The following is a 19,590-nucleotide window of genomic DNA, read 5'->3' as shown; positions in this document are numbered from 1 at the left end:
TTTTAATCATGCTTGGCTCATCCATTACCCTCGGTCACATGGTGCAAAGCACAGGATTTGCTCTCCTCTATACAGCATCACCATGGACATTCATCTGAAGGTGAAGAGATTCATGTGACTTTCTCGTTGAATCAGTGTCATATGGCATCACTTCCTTTTGTGGTCTTTCAGGAAAACTTGAGAAGTTTACGCATATTCAACACAAAAGGTAGGCTACTCATAAAAATCTCCACACACACATATAATGTCCCATGTGTGCGTGTTGATTTTTTATGAGTACGACGACAGACCCTCAAAACTCTCCCTACAGTAATCAGTCATCCTGATCAGTGCCGATCAATAATCGGTGAGTGATTTAGAAATGAATTGCTAATGGGAGAGTTTTTACTTGCTCAGATGAATGTCCAAACGGTTAATGTTGCATAATGACTCGTAAAAATTAGAAAGGAGAAAAAAAGGACAGATGCAGCTTCAGAAAAGTTTAGAAGAAGATGAAGAACAATTCATAAACTGGACACCTATTCATAAATAATTTGGAAGTTTAGCTTATATGTCTCCAAATTTTTGATTTTACAAACGTTGTATATTTGGGTAGCTGGTGCATCTCACGAAACTTGTCAAGAACATAAACGGGTTAAATTTCACCCCGATATCTAAAGAAAAGTTATTTTGCTTTAAGGAAAGGGAGCCTATAGTTATTGTGACAGTCCTGACACGTTTTCGTGGGATTCATCCAGTCAGCAAAACTAATTTATTATGTATAATTTCATTAACACCTTCTCAGAGAGTTTCACCAGAATAGAACAGAAATGTTTTTGGACTGTAATTGTCCGACAGTCAACATGCAACATTTTGGAATCGAGATGATATTTAACAGAATCTCTGAATCTGTCTAAATGTCATCATTTCCAAAGTTTGCTGGTGCGGTTTCAGCGTGCTGATCTCAGGTGACATGTGTGTTGGTTTCACCGCATCGGTAAGTCCGTGTGGATGTGTGTGTGAGTAATTTGGCAGTGTGAGTGGATGTGTAATTCATACTGGATGATTTTTAATTCATGCATTTTGCATTTTGATTAGAGAGATGCTTTTGCAAAAGCCAACGCAAGAGACCGTAGAATGATATGTGGGTCAATGACAGTGACAGATGTTCTCTCATAAACACACTCTCATTCATAGTCAGTCTCAGACATCGAGGCATTACAAAGTTAGAAGCTTGATTGACTGTCACAGTAAATCGTTTAGTTTTGAGTCTGTTCACTGGTTTATTTCTCTATTTCAGGAGCAGAACAGCCTTCGAAAAGAACAAGACTGACGTCTTTAGGATCAAAACTCACAATGTTGGGCCAATAAAGAAAATTAGGTACGTGCATACGTCCGCATACATCCAAGAGTAACTACTTTAAAGGCAAGTCTTAAAAGTTACAGTTTGTGATGTACTTCCTGTGATGCAGAATCGAGCATGATAACACAGGCATGAGTGCCAGTTGGTTCCTGGACCGAGTCATTGTGACTGACATGAATAGGCCACACCTCCGCTTCTTTTACGCCTGCAACAATTGGCTGAGCAGAGAAGAGGCAGACAAACTTACGGTCCGATATCTGTTGGGCAGCCTTAACCCAATGGACATTCCAAAACGTATGTTGTGACCTTTTATTTACAATACATACTTGCACAATGGACCACCATTACTGGACCACCTAAAAATGTGGCAATAAATTGTCAAACTTTAAATTAGACAAAATTCTTACAATATAAAACATGCTTTTAGGTTAAACTGTTAGAACATTATTTAATTTAATTTAATTTAATTTAATTTAATTTAATTTAATTTAATTTAATTTAATTTAATTTTATTTTATTTTATTAAATTAAATTAAATTAAATTAAATTAAATTAAATTAAATTAAATTAAATTAAATTTTATTTTACTGGATCACCTGAAAAATTTGCCATACGTGTGTCTAGAACAATTGAATTTTTTTTTTTTTTACATTTCTTTACATTTTTAAATAAGCATTTAAGTATTTAAGATATCATCCAAAAAAAATAATTCTATTGTTATGTACACATCCTTATGTTGTCCCAAACCCATGTCATCTTCCATGGAACGCGGTAATCCTTAGTCAATATACAACCAACAGAACACATACACACATAATGCTACAAAAATATGACACACTATAATTTTTTCATTGACACCTGTAGAATACGTAAAGTACATCAGATAAAATTCTACGTCTCTCAAATAAAAACACTAGTAATAAATACTACATTACCTATAGATATACTTCATGCAGTATTTATATGTTTTTCCATATAAACCATAGATAACATCACATAGATCATGTGATCGTGACCATAGATGCACAAACATCACCAGCCCAAACCAGACTCAGGTTGCATACAGAGGATTAGGAGAAATTTAGTAGTAGAGTAGAGTTTCAGGTGGGGATCACAATATCACCAGTCCAACATTCCCATATACCGCTGACAATATAACATTACATCTCACAGAGAGAGAGAAAGACTAGATGTCACAGCTGTTTCAAAAAAATACCATGGTGTAATCATAGTTAATGGCCAAGAAACATGGTACATGTCCATAAAATGCAGGTTTTACCTTGTATATGTGTAAATGTGTGTGTGTCCATGTATTGCAGAGAACAAGTACATAGCCAGTGTCTTCACAATGGATGCTAAAGGCAGTGGGACTGATGCTGACGTCTATCTAAATATTTTTGGAGAGTTTGGGGATACAGGTCAGAACTAAGACCGGTCGATGTTTCTGTGTGTGTTAGTGTTTTATGTTGCACAGTCTTGGTGTGATGTTTGCAGGAGAACGGAAGCTGGTCAGCGATGGAAAGGACACTTTTGAGCGCGCTAATGAAGACAAATTCACCATCGAAGCACCAAATCTCGGCAGACTCAGAAAAATCACCATCGGACACAACAACAGGGGGTCTTCTGCTGGTTGGGCGTGTGATAAAGTACACAAACGCACTATTCTCACAAAGAACGTCTTGTGTCTCTCTCCTCTGTGATCAATATGGTGTGTTTATGTGTTATGGTGATGTGTTTTAGGTTGTAATTGATGACATGGGGAATAAAGAGGTTTATGAGTTTCCTGTTGATGCATGGTTTGACATCTCAGAAGGGGACGGCAAAATACAAAGAGATGTGCTCGTCGGGGCCACACAACCAATGGGTAAGAGCTGTGTGTGTTTGTGTGTTAGAGGAAATGCATTTGATTAAAAGCTGGAAAATCAAACATTAAGTTCTACTTAAACCCTGACATGTAGTATAATCAAAAAAACTTTAGTCAAAATATAAAAGAAAATCTAAAAAAGTTTGCACATGTGTTTTATGTTATGTATCATATTTGATACATTAGGCTTTTATTGCACATATGTTATTCAGAGGCCCAAACTGAGCAAAAATATGCAATTTGGTGCAGATGCTGATATTTATATGGCCAAAAAGTAAGAAATTCTGATAGCTTGTGATGTAAATCAGTGAGATCTTTATAACAGTATAGCAGACTACTGACATAAAATGCATTTAAATATCAGTTGTAACTCTATATCTCCCAATAATATGTCTTTGTAAGATGATTTTTAAATGCTTAGTCTTATGATCAAACATATAATGCAGAATTTGAGAGATGTACAAATAAATGTTCGTCAAAAGCCTGATGGATCATGTTCGATACTCACATTTTAACATGATTTTTCTAAAAAAAAAAGAAGAAAAAAAGGAAAGATGTATGAATAATCAAGTAAACAAAAATAGCTTCAGTCCGGTAAATGTTCATCTTGAAATATTGCTGAAAATATAAAAGTTATTTTTACGCTTATACTTTATAAAAGTCAGTAAAGATTTCATAGCAAAAACACACGTGAACCTTGAGCTGAAAAGGTTTTCACGATTATACTAAAAGGTCTTTTAGTTGCTAAAACGGTATGAAATCAGACGACAGAAGGCATGTGCAGATTTTCAGGACAGTTTTGATCATGCTGATCATTTAAAGGCCTTAGAAACGATTTCTCTGAATGTGTTTGTTGTGTATGTGCGTGCAGCGATCGTGTATAACGTACAGGTGATGACGGGGGATATCCGTGGAGCGGGCACTGACTCTAAGATCCACCTCGTAATGCACGGCCATAAGGGAATTAAGAACAGTGGCAAGTTGTTCCTGGAGGGCGGCACGTTTGAGCGCGCCCAGATCGACATCTTTAACGTGGAGCTGCTGGAACTGCTCAGCCCGCTCAGTAGAGTCACCATCGGACAGGACAACGCTGGGATGGGCTGCGGATGGTATTGCGAAAAGGTGCGTGTTGGGGCTATAAGGTGTTTTGAAGCTTTCATTACTTATTCATACATACAATGTGCGATCTATCCTCTCTTTCTCTCACAGGTGACCGTATACTGCCCGTTCACAGGCTTAGAGCAGGTCTTTCCCTGCGGACGGTGGTTGGATGAAGATGAGGGTGATGGTCTGGTGGAGCGAGAACTGTACGAGATGGTCTCACTAAGACATAAAAAGCAAAAGAGTGAGCAAATTATCAAAATATTGCTCTGTTGAAACAGTCGGGCAAATTTGCATTAACATTTAGTCATTTAGCACACACTTTTATCCAAAGAGTTTTACAGATTCATTAAACATGATGTATTTTAGTGTAAAGACATGCATCTTATTCACTAACCAGCTGTAATCCAGTGTAACCGGGCACTATGTGCTGGAATAGTGCTGTTGTATTTAAACTAAGTTATTTTCATTCTTTCAGTGCAATTATGTTGTCAATGACCTATTATTTCAAAATGATAATGCAAAAATAAAAAAATAAAAACAATAAAATCAATAATAAAATAAAATTGTATTCATAAAAATCATAAAATTAATTAAAAAAGAAAATTATATTAATAGAAAATAATAACATTATAATTATAATTTTTTCCAAAACAATGATAAAATAGTTACATTCATAAAAAATAATAAAACCAACAATAAAATAAAATTGTATTCATTAAAATAATAAAAAAATGTTTTTTTTTAAAATAGCACCAATAATAGAATTATATTTATAAAAATAGCATTAATAATAAAATAAAATAATATTCATAAAAATATAACACCAATAATAGAAAAACAGTAATCATAAAAATAATAACATCCATAATAAAATGTTATTATATGTATAAAAAATAATTAAATAAAAAATTATAATCTTTATCAAAACAATAATAAAATAAAATTACATTAATACAAAATAATAAAACCAATAATAAAATAAAATTGTATTCAGAAAAATAATGAACTTAATAAAAAATAGCACCAATGATAAAATTATATTAATAAAAAATTACATTAATAATAAAATAAAATAATATTCAAAGAAAATAATAACATCAATAATAACATCCATAATAAAATAAAATAATATTCATAAAAAATTATTAAATCAATGTTAAATTATAATCATCATCATCATCAAAAAAAAAAAAATGTTTTGCTGAATTGACTCTTAAACCATCAAAACACAAATTGATCTTTTCTGTGCGTTTGTGATTCACAGAATTCCCCTGGTCTCTGTGGATCTTTACGTCGGAGATTAAAGGTGCCGGCACCGATGCTCAGGTTTTTCTGCAGGTGTACGGAGAAAACGGCAAGAGCGATGAGATGAAACTCGAGAGCAAATCTGACAGTTTTGAACAGGGACAGTGTGACAAGTATATTGTATGTCTGCTTGTCTCTTTATCTTTGTGTCTCATTCTATGAATAAACAGCGGTCCCAAAACATATTTGTACACTTCAGTATTCAATTTATGAATGTCATTATAGTAGATACGAATTTAGCGAAGTTTACTATTTCTAATGCAGTGATATTTATAAGTGTCCAGATATTTTTCAAGGCCACTGTAGTTTTGATAATGTTGAATTGTGTAAAACATTTGCATCTTTGCTGGTGCCCTAGATTGAGATGCCCGATATCGGGAAGATACGCAAGCTGAGAATCTGGCACGAAAAGAGGAATCCGTTCTCTGGCTGGCACCTTGGCAGGGTGAGAGACCTGCACTAGAGGCTCGTGCACTATTACACAGAACCAATTTGTCCATTTCACACTGTAATCATGATTTAGGCGAGCAAGCATCCCGTTTTCTCAGCTACTGGTGCCATTTAAAGTGACTTGTGCACTGTACTGCTAAAAATAAATGTATTAGTGTTTCACAAGTGAGTCAATATGAACTCAAACATTTGATCTGGTCCTAATGATCTGTGCTATGCTATATGCATACCACAGATGCTATATGCTATATGCAAATATATTTTTTAAACAGTCTCTGTGGTGAAAATCAAGTTTTTTATGTGTTTTATAAGACAAACCATGTGCAAATTCATCAGTTAACATGATGGTTGAGTATCTTCTCCTTAAAACTGCATTGTACCAAAGACATTCTCAAAAACTGTCCCTCTTTCCTACCGTCACAAACATGTAACCAATCCCATCAACGTGCGGGGCATGGCTTTGTAGCGGCAATATAGCGGGTGAATTATGTATATGATGTATATTACGATGTTATGATGAGCTATATGCCTTTCTCCACTGGCGTTCTGAGTTGTTCAAAGCGTTTCTAACTAAGGATGCTGATTGTTAGAAGGCAGCTGTGTGAACGGGAACATGGTTTGTGTAACATTAGCAAGACGTTATTAGCTGTTTGATAACAGTAGTCAATCCAATAATTACCTTTATGTGTCCAACGTTGTAGAGAGCGTTACATAAAACGCATTACCATTCTGATACATCGACTTGTAGACGACCCTGTGTTATTCACTCTTCCTCTTCTTCTGAATCAGTTCCAAAACATATTATGGATGAATTAATATTTCCACTTGCCATTGTACAGCGTTTGCTACAGTTGACCAAGTGGATCAGAAAATCCGAGCTGGTGTGAGTGAGTGGAGGCGGGGCTAATTTGCATATTCATGAATCTGCGTATACTAAATGAATAGTGTGTAGAGTTCAATTCAAGCTATTTTTAAAGCATCAAGAACCTATAAAAATGTTTAAATATGTCATTTTAATTATCAAAGATGAGTTTTAAGGGATCAAATGATTGACTGCAGGGGGACTTTTTATATTATAATTTTTAATTATAACTTTACATTCTTTCTGAATTTTGTTTGTCCAGGATGTTGCCAGAGCTCTAAGCACTAACATTTTCTTCTGATTTACTGTGTTTGTCTGCACAAAGGTGACGTTGATGAAGACCCTTACTAGAGAGAAATACTCATTTCCTTGTAACCGTTGGTTGGACATCAATGAAGACGACAATGAGATCATTAGAGAACTGCCAGCTACTGGAAAACTTGTGTCAGAACCTTTACCAAGTGAGAGAACACAATGCACAAAATACAAAACACGTCCGGTCAGTCTTAAAGGTTGTATCAGTGATTTCAGGCCCATTTTTTTTTTTATCACATTCATCTAATCTTTCCTAACGATCCGCTAGCTGTCCGCCCCATAAGCATGCCGTCAAAAAACCGCGTCTCTGTAGGCAGCCTCTGAGATCTGCACACAAAAACAATTGGTTTCACCAACCACTCAAAACAAACAGTGTTCCAACCAATCACCAACAAGGGGGAGGGTGTTGTGAGGTTTTGAGCCAGCTTCTTCTTCAGCTCCGACTTCGCGTGCAGCCGTGCACGAGCACAAAACCTCACAACACCCACCCCCTGTCGGTGATTGGTTGGAACACTGTTTGTTTTGGTTTTGAGTGGTTGGTGAAACCAATTGTTTTTGTGTGCAGATCTCAGAGCCTAGGCTGCCTACAGAGACGCGATTTTTTGACGGCATGCTTATGGGGCGGACAGCAAGTGGATCGTTAGGAAAGATTAGGGCCTGAAAATGTTGGGCCTGAAATCACTGATACAACCTTTAAAGATAAAGGTTCAAGTTAGTGCCTAAACTATTTTAAGTATCAACAAAACTTCAAACTACAAAGAAATTCTTTAGTTCTTAAGAAAACCATTTGCATGGTAGTACTGGTTCTTTAAAGAACCCAGAACTCAAAACCCAGATCTGAAGAACCATTGATGAAACATCAAGAACTTAAACTACAAAAAACCATGATATAACAACTCGAGAGCCCCATACAGTGAATAATGGTTCCTAATAAAAATAAGGTTCTTCATCTAACGCAAGTGACTTCAAAGAACCAATGAATAACCTTTACGTGTTTTGGTCTAATGGAAGATAAAATCCCAATCACAGTCATGCATTATGTCAATAGTTTACAGTTGGGGAAAAAGCTAAGATTTTTTCCCGAATTGATGTTTACATACACATTGCTGTTTTTTTAATTGTACATTTTTTTGTGCCAATTAATAGTTCTTAAATACCGCGTGACGATTTGCACGGGAACCATCAGTGGAAGTGGAACAGACGCCAGTGTTTATTTGAACATCATCGGTGAATTAGGAGACACCGGAGAGCGTCTGATGTTCATGAGCAAAAACAACGTCAACAAGTTTGAGAAAGGAAACGTGAGTGATGACATTTAACATGCTGGCATGAAACATCGAATGGAACAAATCAGCATATTAGAATGACTTCAAAAGAATCACGTGACACTGAAGACTAGAGTAATGATGCTGAAAATTCAGCTTTTACATCACAGGAATAAATTACATATTCAAATATATTCAAATAGAAAACAGTTATTTGAAATTCTAATAATATACCAACATTTTTGATCAGATAAATGCAGTCTTAAATTTAACATTAAATATTTATATATAAATAAATAGCGTTATTAATAGCATATTTCCGATTCATTTTGAAAATGAAACCTAAAGATAAACACATTGCATTGTGGGATACAGAATTATATACAGCACAATATGCACTGAATGTATATTATCTACTGCAGGAATAGTAAGTCTTTTACACTTTTCTCAGGCTGATGAGTTTCTGGTAGAGGCGGTCACACTGGGACAGATCCGGAGGATTAGGATTGGTCATGACGGACGAGGCGGAGGCTGTGGTTGGTTTCTGGATAAGGTGATGATCAGAGAGGAGGGACAGCCTGAGGCTTCATCCATCGAGTTCCCATGTTTCAGGCAAGACAATCTGACAAACACCATGTTTAATATGTTTATTAGATGTGGGAAAGCATCTTCCAAGCTTACATAGCAGTATAAGTACGTACCCATATGTGCGTGTGTCTGGCCGGGGAAAGAACATGGGAGAGTGGTGTTTAAGTCAATTATGTAGTTGAGAAAACAGACTCTGGTTACTAATGGACACTAAAAGAGTACAGAGGAAACCCTACCTACACCAACCAGAGAGTTCGGTTACACACACGCCTATAACACACACACGCACAAATGCACACACTTACACACTCACCTACTGTATCTCTCTCTCTCTCTGTCTCATCTCAGGTGGTTGGATCGTAACGAAGACGACGGACAGATTGTGAGAGAGTTAGTCCCTACTGATCATGGTCAACGTTTGTTCAGTGAGTGCACATATGTACATACAAACATAATCACATACAAAAATGTCAAATGTGTGCAATAATGAAACAAATAAAGTGCAAATAGGTTGCATACACATCCCTCTTCAACTAGCTGCACGATTTAATGCATCATTCATCTCTGTAGCACAAACACATCTTATTCAAATCACTAGTATGAGCAACATGAGAGGAGTGATGCATAACTTAGCAAACGTCACTAAAGGTAGATACAATACGATTCAACATAGAAATTTGTAGAAAAACTGAAATAGAGTGTGTGTTTATTCCAGCTGTTGGCTATCACATTGCGATAAAGACAGGCAGTATTAATGGTGCCAGCTCAGATTCAAAGGTGTTCGTAAAGCTGTACGGAGAGAAAGGCGACACCAACAAGATGCTGCTGGTCGTCTCCGATAACGACTTGGGAAACTATTTTGAGACGGGACAGACGGACATCTTCACAATTGAGACCTTTGACATTGGCAAGGTATGCTACCTGATCAGGTTAGTCCCATTCACTCAATTTGAAGTTAAAATTCTATTCTATTCTATTCTATTCTATTCTATTCTATTCTATTCTATTCTATTCTATTCTATTCTATTCTATTCTATTCTATTCTATCTAATGTTCGTATTTATTCTATTTCCATTGTTTACATTTGTTCTATTGTGTTCTGTTGTTCAAATTCTGTTCTATTCTTTCTAATGTTCAAACCTGTTCTATTCTATTCTATTCTATTCTATTCTATTCTATTCTATTCTATTCTATTCTATTCTATTCTATTCTATTCTATCTAATGTTCATATTTGTTCTATTTCCGTTTACATTTGTTCTATTGCGTTCTGTTGTTCAAATTCTCTTAAACTCATTCTATTCTATTCTATTCTTTCCAATGTTCAAATTTGTTCTATTTTGTTCTGTTTACATTTGCTTTATTGTGTTGTATTTGTCAAATTCTATTCTATTCTATTCTATTCTATTCTATTCTATTCTATTCTATTCTATTTAATGTTCATATTTATTCTATTTCCGTTATTTACATTTGCTCTATTGTGTTCTATTTTTTAAATTCTATTCTATTCTATTCTATTCTATTCTATTCTATTCTATTCTATTCTATTCTATTCTATTCTATTCTATTCTATTAGGATAGGTACATACTAACTATGCAACTAACTTTCCACAAAGAAATTGTGTTAAGTGTGAGGATGTGGCTCCTCGTATTATGAAATATGATGAATGAAATACATAACCATATCATTTTATACATTCTTACACCACAGCATTCACACTTTGTATTCATGTAATAAAACGAATCTGCCGGATTTGTGTATTTATCGTGACTCCCCTCCGCTCTGTGGGAGGGTCCTGTAGATAAACAGGTTGTTGATTGGCCACACTAACGAGGGCCTGCGAGCTGGTTGGTTTCTGGACAGCGTTCAGCTCTGGGTGCCGGTGCACGGGCTGCAGTACATGTTCCCCAGTCACCGCTGGCTCTGTAAGGATGAGGCTGATGGGAAGGTGGAGGTGGAAATCTACCCAAGTGAGACTCTGGAGATAGAGAAATGTATGTATTTCATTTGCATTTATACGTTTGACAAATGCTTCCCAAAGTTCTTGCATTCCATGGGAATCAAACTCTTGAAATTGGCGTTGCAGGCACTGTGCTATTTTAATATAAGCACTCAAAATGTGACTGTTAATAGTGAGATTAATGCTCAGATCAGCTACTGTGAATTAAAAATGATTAATCAGTGCTTTTCTAATCGGCAGTGATCAATTATGAAGTTACCGTAGTGACAGGAGACGTGTGGGCCGCAGGGACGAATGCGAATGTCTTCCTGCAGATTTATGGTGAGGAAGGAAAAACTGAACTAATACGGCTCAAGAGCCGATCCAACAACTTTGAGAGAGGAACCACTGAGATCTTTAGGGTGAGTACATGAAAATCTAACTGCGTATTTTAAAAGCTAAATGATACGTTTCTGGAATCTGATTGGTTGTGTCTGAAGAGAATTCTCTTTCATTGGTTGATTAAGATCGAGGGCCTAGATGTGGGGCGGGTCTATAAGATCCGGATCGGCCATGACGGCTCGGGAATAGGGGCTGGATGGTTCCTGGAGAAAGTGGACGTTAAACGGCTGATCATGGCAATGGTGAAACCAGAGAAAAAAGAGGAGGAGAAGAAAGACAAGAAGAAGAAAAAGAAGAAAAAGGTCAGTTTGGGGACAAACCAATTTGACATGTGACCATTAGATGAGACCTTAATTTAGACTTAAATTAAGTCTAGAGTAACTTAAGTCAAGTCCTAATTATTTAATATTGTGAGGGACCAAATGTAAAATTTTGACAAATAAGCTATTGAAAAACTAACATTGATTGACTACTAATCTGAATATTTACTTTCTACAATCATGAGTAGGAGGAAGAAGAGGAATCCCCAGGGGAACTGAAGGAGGTAGTTCGAACTTTCAGTTTCCCATGTGGCCGATGGCTCGCTCGTAGTGAAGAGGATGGAGAGATACTCGTCGAGCTGTGTGCTGAGGATTACGAAGACCTAGAGGGTATAGAGAGAGATTCAATGCTTTAAGTATATATGGATAAAAGCTATTGATATACTGTATATATATATTTTTTTTATATAATACATTTGAAATCAATTAGAATTTTATTTAAAATTCATAAATTAATGAATACATAAAAAAAATCATAATTAAAATATAAATAAATGTAAAACAATTTAACGATTAATCACATCCAAAATAAAAGTTTGTGTTTACATAATATATGTGTGTGTACTGTGTATAATTATTTAGTATATACAAATACACACACATGCATGTATATATTTAAGAAATATTTGCTTAAATATACTATATATATATATATATATATATATATAATTTGTATTATATATAAATATAAATATTTTATATATAAATAACACATTTTTCTTAATTATATACATGCATGTGTGTGTATTTGTATATACTAAATAATTATACACAGTACACACACATATATTATGTAATGTAATGTGATTAATCGCGATTAATCGTTTCACAGCCCTAAATTTTACAATTTTAATTTTAAAATTAATATATTCATAAAAACGGTCAATATATATACATTTTGAATACATAATTATAATATAATGTAATTAATACATTTATTATTTTAAATGCATTTTTATTTCCTTCAAATTGTTATTTAAATGTTTTCCTTGTAAAGTCTGCTTGAGCTATTTCAGATAAGTTTAATTTGATAATACAATTAATTAGTTTGCTCTTTTGTTATTCTAATGCATTTAGATTACAATTCTATGTGTGGCTGAAGTGTTAAAGTCCTCCTATTATGCTTTTTTGAATAATAAAAAAAACTCCTGTGTGTTCATTTGTTTTAGACAACTTGTATGAAGTTCATGTGTTCACTGGGACTGTGCTGGGGGCCGGAACCGATGCAGGCGTTTACATCAACGTCTATGGAGAAATGGGCGACACGGGCGAGAGAAAACTACGCAAGTCAAACCACCTCAACAAGTTTGAGCGCGGACAGGTGAGTGGAACACAACACACACACACACACACACACATTCAAACGTGTACAGAATGCATCTGAATGTGGATCATTTTCAGGAGGACGTATTCACGATCACTGGGATGGATCTGGGGCAGCTGAAGAAACTGAGGATTCGTCATGACAACAAGCAGGCGAATGCTGCGTGGTACCTGGACCGCGTCGAGATCTTTGATACAAAAGATGAAACCATGTAAGTGTCATGCACATCTCAAAACACATTCCCTCGGCTCAAAACACAAGACTAGTCCCAGACTAAAATGCATGTTTAAGTTGGTTTATCTGAAAGCCACTTGTCTGATAGATCTTAAAATCAGTGTAAAAGTAATGTTTTTTTCTAGGGCATGTTTATAAAAGCTACTAAAATGCCCTAATTGAACTAAGGCCTAATCCTGGCTTAGTCTAAGCCCTGTCTATGGAACCGGGCCTTAATGAATTCTCAGTTATGTCTAATTTAAGTATCAACTTTGTCTCAGATGTTTCTTGTAAAATGCCTCAGGAGGAATGAAAATAGATGCAGATGAGTAGTACATTGTTGATGCACAGTAAGAGTAGAGAGCTATACAATTAATGTGGTTACCATTTCAGATCTTTCAATCTTGGGTTCATATTGAGATTGCTGATTTCTGATTGCAGAGTTTGGTATCAAGCAAACCTAAGCATAATTTGAGACATTGTTTAGATCTTCACTGAGCAGTGTTATTTTAGTATCATTAATATACTATGTTGTGTTTATTACATCTACATTTAATATATATTACACTTTGGAACACCACAAGTGTGACTTTGTGCCATTTTGTACATGATAAAAGCATTTCGAAACAAACTTCCTGGTTAAACATTAAAGCACACTAGTGTGATAAACTGCAATTGCTTTCATATTTATTGAATATTGACAAAATTGTCCACAAATTCTGCTTTTTTCACTAAAAAACTGAGGTGCATAAGCTCAGACCAATGAGGCCTACAATCAATCAGTTCCAAAAAGAAATGCAACTCCTGCCCTGATTGAAAGAAAAGAAATTAATAAAAAGATTGAATCCAATATTTGGGGATAATATAGCATAACGAGAGATTTATAAGCTATGTTTTGTTGGCCGATCATTTTTGACCGTGTAACAAGTTCGGAAAAAAATCCCTAAAAAGTACAAAAATTATTTTGGGAAGTAGTTATCCCCTATGTGAGCTAAGTCAGTAAGTTTTAGTCCAATGCAATAACATTAACTAACATTTTCTGGAAAAAGAAAAAGAATTCCGGGTCAAAATGAGGTTATCAAAATGATAAATGGTGCATTGGCAACCACCAAATAAAATATTACATTTTATTTTATTTAAGTTCATGTTTCTTTTATTTCCAGTAATTCTTTTTTATGGTTTTAGTTTTAGAGTTAGTTTTAGTTATCTCTCTTTTTTTCCCCTCAGATGAAAAACGTGATCCTTAAGTCTCAATTTGCTCAATTTAATCTCATTACTGTGTATGGAGAAGCAATTGAAACATTAAACAGATCTCATTTGTGATTTCTCTTGCCTATGGGTTGTGTTGACTGTGTTTGTGTGTGTTCAGGTATTTTTTTCCGTGTCAGCGCTGGTTGGCAGTCGATGAAGACGACGGGCAGCTGTGCCGTGAGTTAGTGCCTGTGGATGAAGCTTTCATGAAGAGGGATGAAGATGAAGAAGAGGAGTCGTCGCCTGCTCAACTTGGACTAGAGCAGAAAGGTTTTGAATGTTATACAAGCATTCTGCTTTAACCTATTAGTATTTGCTCGTAGCATTTATGCATTGATTGTGTGTGTGTGTGTGTGTGTGTGTGTGTGTGTGTGTGTGTGTGTGTAGCCATGTCAACCACATTCACAATGAGAGTAAAAACAGGGGAGAAGAAGAACGCCGGGACAGATGCAAATGTTTACGCCATTCTTTACGGAACCAAAGATGACACAGGTAACCTGGAAACACTGCATTTCTTCAGCACTAATAGCCCTTCAGCTTCAGAAAAGTGTGTTTGTGTTTGTGTCAGGTATCATTAATCTAAAGGCTTCTAAGAACTATAAGAACAAGTTTGAGTTGGGATTAATTGATGAGTTCACCATTGAGGCTGTGGACATCGGAAAACTCAAGAGAATCCGCATCGGACACGACAACGCAGGTACACACATGCACACACTCTCAGCAAATATCACTCTATTAATGCTGAAGTTATTGAAAACACAAATACACTGAATCTACATTCTGTGGATGCACTTGAGGATTGGTCGAGGTCAAATCTGTGCACTGATGACTGACGTGTGTGCGTGTGCTCGTTTGTGTGTTTACACTGTAACGAATCGCTGTTCTTTTTACAGCAAAAAACAGAAGTAATGCACAACCATTCCTAATAATGAACTTATTGTGTTGTTTAGAACAGTGATATTATTTACAGATAATATAAAGACAGGTTATGAGTTTAAAACTGTATATTTACTACAACATAATCGTAAAGATGTTTCTGCAAGAAAGGTTCATTGTAAAGTATACACTAATGTGGCCGATGGCTTATTTTTTCTCAGTGTAATTGCTTCATTATGAAGTGAAAATCTTCTGTTATGCATCATAAGACATACCCTACCATTCAAAAGTCTAGGGTCAGTAAGATTTTTTTTGTAAAACTTTTATCTGTCAAGGACAGTAAAGACATTTATTATGTTACAAAAGATTCTATTTCAAATAAATAATGTTACTTTGGACTTTCGATTCATCAAAGAATCCTGATAAAATGTATCACGGTTTTCACAAAAAATATGAAGCAGCACATCTGTTTTTAACATTGATAATAATAATCAGAAATGTTTCTTGAGCAGCATATTAGAATAATAATAAACGGAGCAATTCCAATAGGGTCCTCACACCATCAGTCCTCGGCCATAATGATTTCTGAAGGATCATGTGACACTGAAGACTGGAGTAATGATGCTCAAAATTCAGCTTTGATCACAGGAATAAATTACATTTTAATATATATATATATTCAACTCTTCTGATTATTCTTTTCACTCCTCTATCAGAAATCTTGCGAGGAGCATTGGTCGAGGCAAATTTATGGTGAAATGATTGTCTTTCCACTTCCGTATTACGGCCCCAAAAGTGCTCACTGGACCATTCAGAAGCTTAGAATGGCGCCTATAACCAATGCCATCATTATGTTTTGCAACAATTAGGTTGCGAAGGTCTTGAGACAGCTCTTTGCTTTTACCCATCATGAGATGTGTCTTGTGTGACATCTTGGCAATGAGACCTTTTTGTAGGCCATCATTTGGGACTGAACCAGCTGTTATTCATTTCCACTGACAGGGGGCTGGATTGCTTTTTAATTACTGTAAGTTTTCAGCAGTTGTCTTGGCTTTCCATGCCTTTTTGCGCCTCCCTTTCTTCATGTGTTCAATACTTTTTCCCTGTGTCATTTCACATTATTACACATAACTTAATTTCTGAACTTATTTTTGTTTGTTTCTTTGTATGTATGGCTTACTTGGGTTGTTACCAACATCTGGTGAAAATTTCATGTCAATAGCACCTTTGGAAATATATTTACTGAGAAAAATGATGACGTGTTCAATACTTATTTCCCCCGCTGTATATATAATGTTTTTTTTTCAAATAGAAAACATTTATTTTAAATTGTAAAAATATGTCACAATATTACTGTTTCTACTGTATTTTTGATCAAATTAAATGCAGCCTTTGTGAACAGAAGAGACTTTCCAAAACAATAAAGAAACCTAACCGACCCCAAACTTTTGAACGGTAGTGGAAAATGCCTAAATGTGTTTCCTTGTATTGTAAAATATATATTTAAAGGGAAACATTTTAAAACTTAAACCTTGGTAAACATGCATTTGGCAAAAATGATCTTTTGTGCATGTATAATGAATTCATTAAGGTTTACACATGCATAACGAAAATTAAGGTTTATTTATGTCCGTATAAATCTGTGTTTCTTTGTCGTTTATGCCTTTGTCGTTTTTGTCACTTCATTTGGGATAATGTCACTTCATTTATATCAGTGGCTCTCTTCTGAATCTCCAGCACAGACGGCATTGGTGTAAATCCTACAGACAATTACTTACAGTGTACATGTGTGTATGTACATGTGTGCATGTGTCTCTGTGGATGTATACTGTACGTGTTTGTTTGTTTGTGTGTGTGTGTGTGTGTGTTGGGGGGGGGGGGTTCTCAGGTGGGTCTCCAGGCTGGTTTCTGGACTGGGTGGAGATCGATGCTCCGTCTCTGGGTCAGCTCCTGCGGTTTCCATGTGGCCGCTGGCTGGATAAAGGAGAAGATGATGGTGCCATTATCAGAGACCTGTACCCTAATGAACTGCAGACACACCTCTACACTCCCTGTATGACACACACCTGCACACGACTGTATAGCTATACTCTACAGATATTTTACAAAGCTAATTATAATGATTACAGACTAATACTAAACCTTATTTACTTTACATATGAATCATTTTATCTTTGAGGATGTTTTCAACAGGAGGAACACTTGTTTACCTAAATGGAAACATTTCAATGACGTTTTTTGCTCTTAAAATGCCCCTATTGTGCTTTTTTCAAATATTACCTTTCATGCAGTGTGTAATAGCGGTCTGTGAATGTAAGCGGTCTGCAAAGTTGTAAAGTCAAAAGTGCAAAAAAAAAAAGAAAACGGAAAAAAAAGTGATTTCTGTAAAAGCAAATATCTCCCTTTGCTCTGAACTTTGAGCATTGTAACTTTGCAGATGTTGTTTATGCTCATACAGCAACATTACACATTAACTAAATTAAAAAAGTGAAATCATGTGCTTTTGTTATTTTTATTAGTGTTCATTTTGTATTTTACTTACAGAAAATGTATTTTATTTCAGTTTTAGCTTCAGTAATTTTCGTTCTTCAACTTGATTTTTTTGTTTTTTAAGTTAAAAATTTTCATCTAATGTTTAGATTTTATTGTAAAATTGATTTTTCAAAAGTTTAAGTCAATAATAATAACTCTAAGCCTAAACAAAATTGAGTGTTTTTAGAATTGATTAAAATCCTTATTTTGTATGTTTTGAGGAGATTATATCTCTAAAAGGAGTTTTTAACTTCTGGGGACAGTTTATTTTTGCAGTTTTGTCCCCGAAAGTATAAGTAAGTCAAAATCAGACATATACAGATACCCTTAAACCTAGAAACTCATATGTCAATGTACAGCTGTATCCTAAAAAAATTATAATAATAAATAAAATAAAATATATATAAATAATTTTGCATGCTTCATAAGTACAGACAGATGCAAATTTGTGCCTCATCATTGTCATAGACAGACCTACACGGACCGTTTGTGATTAATGTGCATTTCTCTTGTGTGTTGCAGTTGTTCCCTATGAGATTAAAATCTTCACCAGTGATGTATTTGCTGCGGGAACAGACGCAGACGTCTTCATCATTCTGTACGGGCAGAATGGAGTGTGTTCGTCTCAGAAATCTCTCTGCGTCAATAAGAGAGAGAGGAAGATGTATTTTGAACGAGGGGCGGAGGACATGTTCATAGTAGAGGTAAATGAGGAGACTGAAGCCTGAAGTCACATCTGTGCTGGTCATGTTGCGTTTTGAAAGCTAGCGTGCTTGAAAAACATTGCTATTCGCCCTGCTTCATTTGAAAAAAACTGATATAGTCATTTTAAATAAAAACCTGGCTGGCATTAAAAAACAAACAAACCTGCTTCATTTGCTAAGTTTTGCTGGTGAAGTTTTGTTGCTGAACCAACACCAGACCAGTACAAACTGGCATAAACCAGCCTGGACGAAATTCATTTTGGTCTTAGCTGGTCTTTTCATCTTAACTTTTCACTTTTCTATTAATAATTCAAAGACGGGCTTACACTGACAACAATGATGATGATGATGATGATGATGATGATGATTCTGGGCTTCTGCAGTTGGAGGACATCGGAGATATCATTGAGAAAATCCGCATCGGTCACGATAATCGTGGAGTGAATCCTGGCTGGCATTTAGACCGTGTGGAAATTCGCAGACTGCTCCGGAAAGGGAAGGTATCAAGCTTTTTTTGTACCATACTTTATTAAACTTTATGTGTGTACAAATCTGCATCTACTGTACAGTTCAATGTTTTGTCTAATCTTAGCCTACAGCATTTTTGGAAAGACTTTCAAGAGATCCAAAATAGCATATCCTGCCAATTTCAGCTCCCTAAATGTCCCAGAAATCAGCCAACTGTGGTTGATCCTTCCACATGTTGTTCAGACGTTCCCCTCCTGCCTAAATAGGTATTTTGGCCAGACTAAGCCACACCGTGGACCAGATACTGTACATTGGTCTTTATTCTGGCAACGTGAAACTAGGTTGAGTCTAGAATGTTCCCGTTTGGCCGTGGAAAACCTTCTTTTCCTCTCCACTGTCTGTCGTACACCCATTTCATTGACCCACATCTGCTCTCTGTTGCCTTGTGTATAATTAGTTCCAGTGAC

The 19,590-nt window shown here is 35.6% G+C and overlaps 1 protein-coding gene across 1 annotated transcript in view; it reads left to right on the top strand.

The window, feature by feature from the left end:
* loxhd1a (lipoxygenase homology PLAT domains 1a) overlaps positions 1-19,590 on the top strand; it is a 35,330-nt gene that overhangs the window by 4,900 nt on the left and 10,840 nt on the right. Inside the window, exons 3-28 of the mRNA XM_084386377.1 lie at positions 1,280-1,360; positions 1,452-1,636; positions 2,662-2,760; positions 2,837-2,988; positions 3,083-3,206; positions 4,078-4,328; positions 4,416-4,551; positions 5,575-5,735; positions 5,974-6,060; positions 7,253-7,388; positions 8,389-8,543; positions 8,959-9,119; positions 9,444-9,520; positions 9,811-10,007; positions 10,896-11,088; positions 11,295-11,455; positions 11,561-11,737; positions 11,944-12,085; positions 12,925-13,076; positions 13,157-13,290; positions 14,662-14,813; positions 14,931-15,035; positions 15,112-15,240; positions 17,308-17,472; positions 18,474-18,655; positions 19,039-19,155. Coding sequence (XP_084242503.1) covers positions 1,280-1,360; positions 1,452-1,636; positions 2,662-2,760; positions 2,837-2,988; positions 3,083-3,206; positions 4,078-4,328; positions 4,416-4,551; positions 5,575-5,735; positions 5,974-6,060; positions 7,253-7,388; positions 8,389-8,543; positions 8,959-9,119; positions 9,444-9,520; positions 9,811-10,007; positions 10,896-11,088; positions 11,295-11,455; positions 11,561-11,737; positions 11,944-12,085; positions 12,925-13,076; positions 13,157-13,290; positions 14,662-14,813; positions 14,931-15,035; positions 15,112-15,240; positions 17,308-17,472; positions 18,474-18,655; positions 19,039-19,155 — 3,811 coding nt within the window. The remainder of the gene's footprint in view (positions 1-1,279; positions 1,361-1,451; positions 1,637-2,661; positions 2,761-2,836; positions 2,989-3,082; positions 3,207-4,077; positions 4,329-4,415; positions 4,552-5,574; positions 5,736-5,973; positions 6,061-7,252; positions 7,389-8,388; positions 8,544-8,958; positions 9,120-9,443; positions 9,521-9,810; positions 10,008-10,895; positions 11,089-11,294; positions 11,456-11,560; positions 11,738-11,943; positions 12,086-12,924; positions 13,077-13,156; positions 13,291-14,661; positions 14,814-14,930; positions 15,036-15,111; positions 15,241-17,307; positions 17,473-18,473; positions 18,656-19,038; positions 19,156-19,590) is intronic.

This window comes from Rutilus rutilus (genome assembly GCF_951802725.1).
Source record: "Rutilus rutilus genome assembly, chromosome: 18".
Lineage (NCBI taxonomy): Eukaryota > Metazoa > Chordata > Actinopteri > Cypriniformes > Leuciscidae > Rutilus > Rutilus rutilus.
The sequence above is the reverse complement of the archived record's forward strand: the minus strand, read 5'-3'. Positions and strand labels throughout refer to the sequence as shown.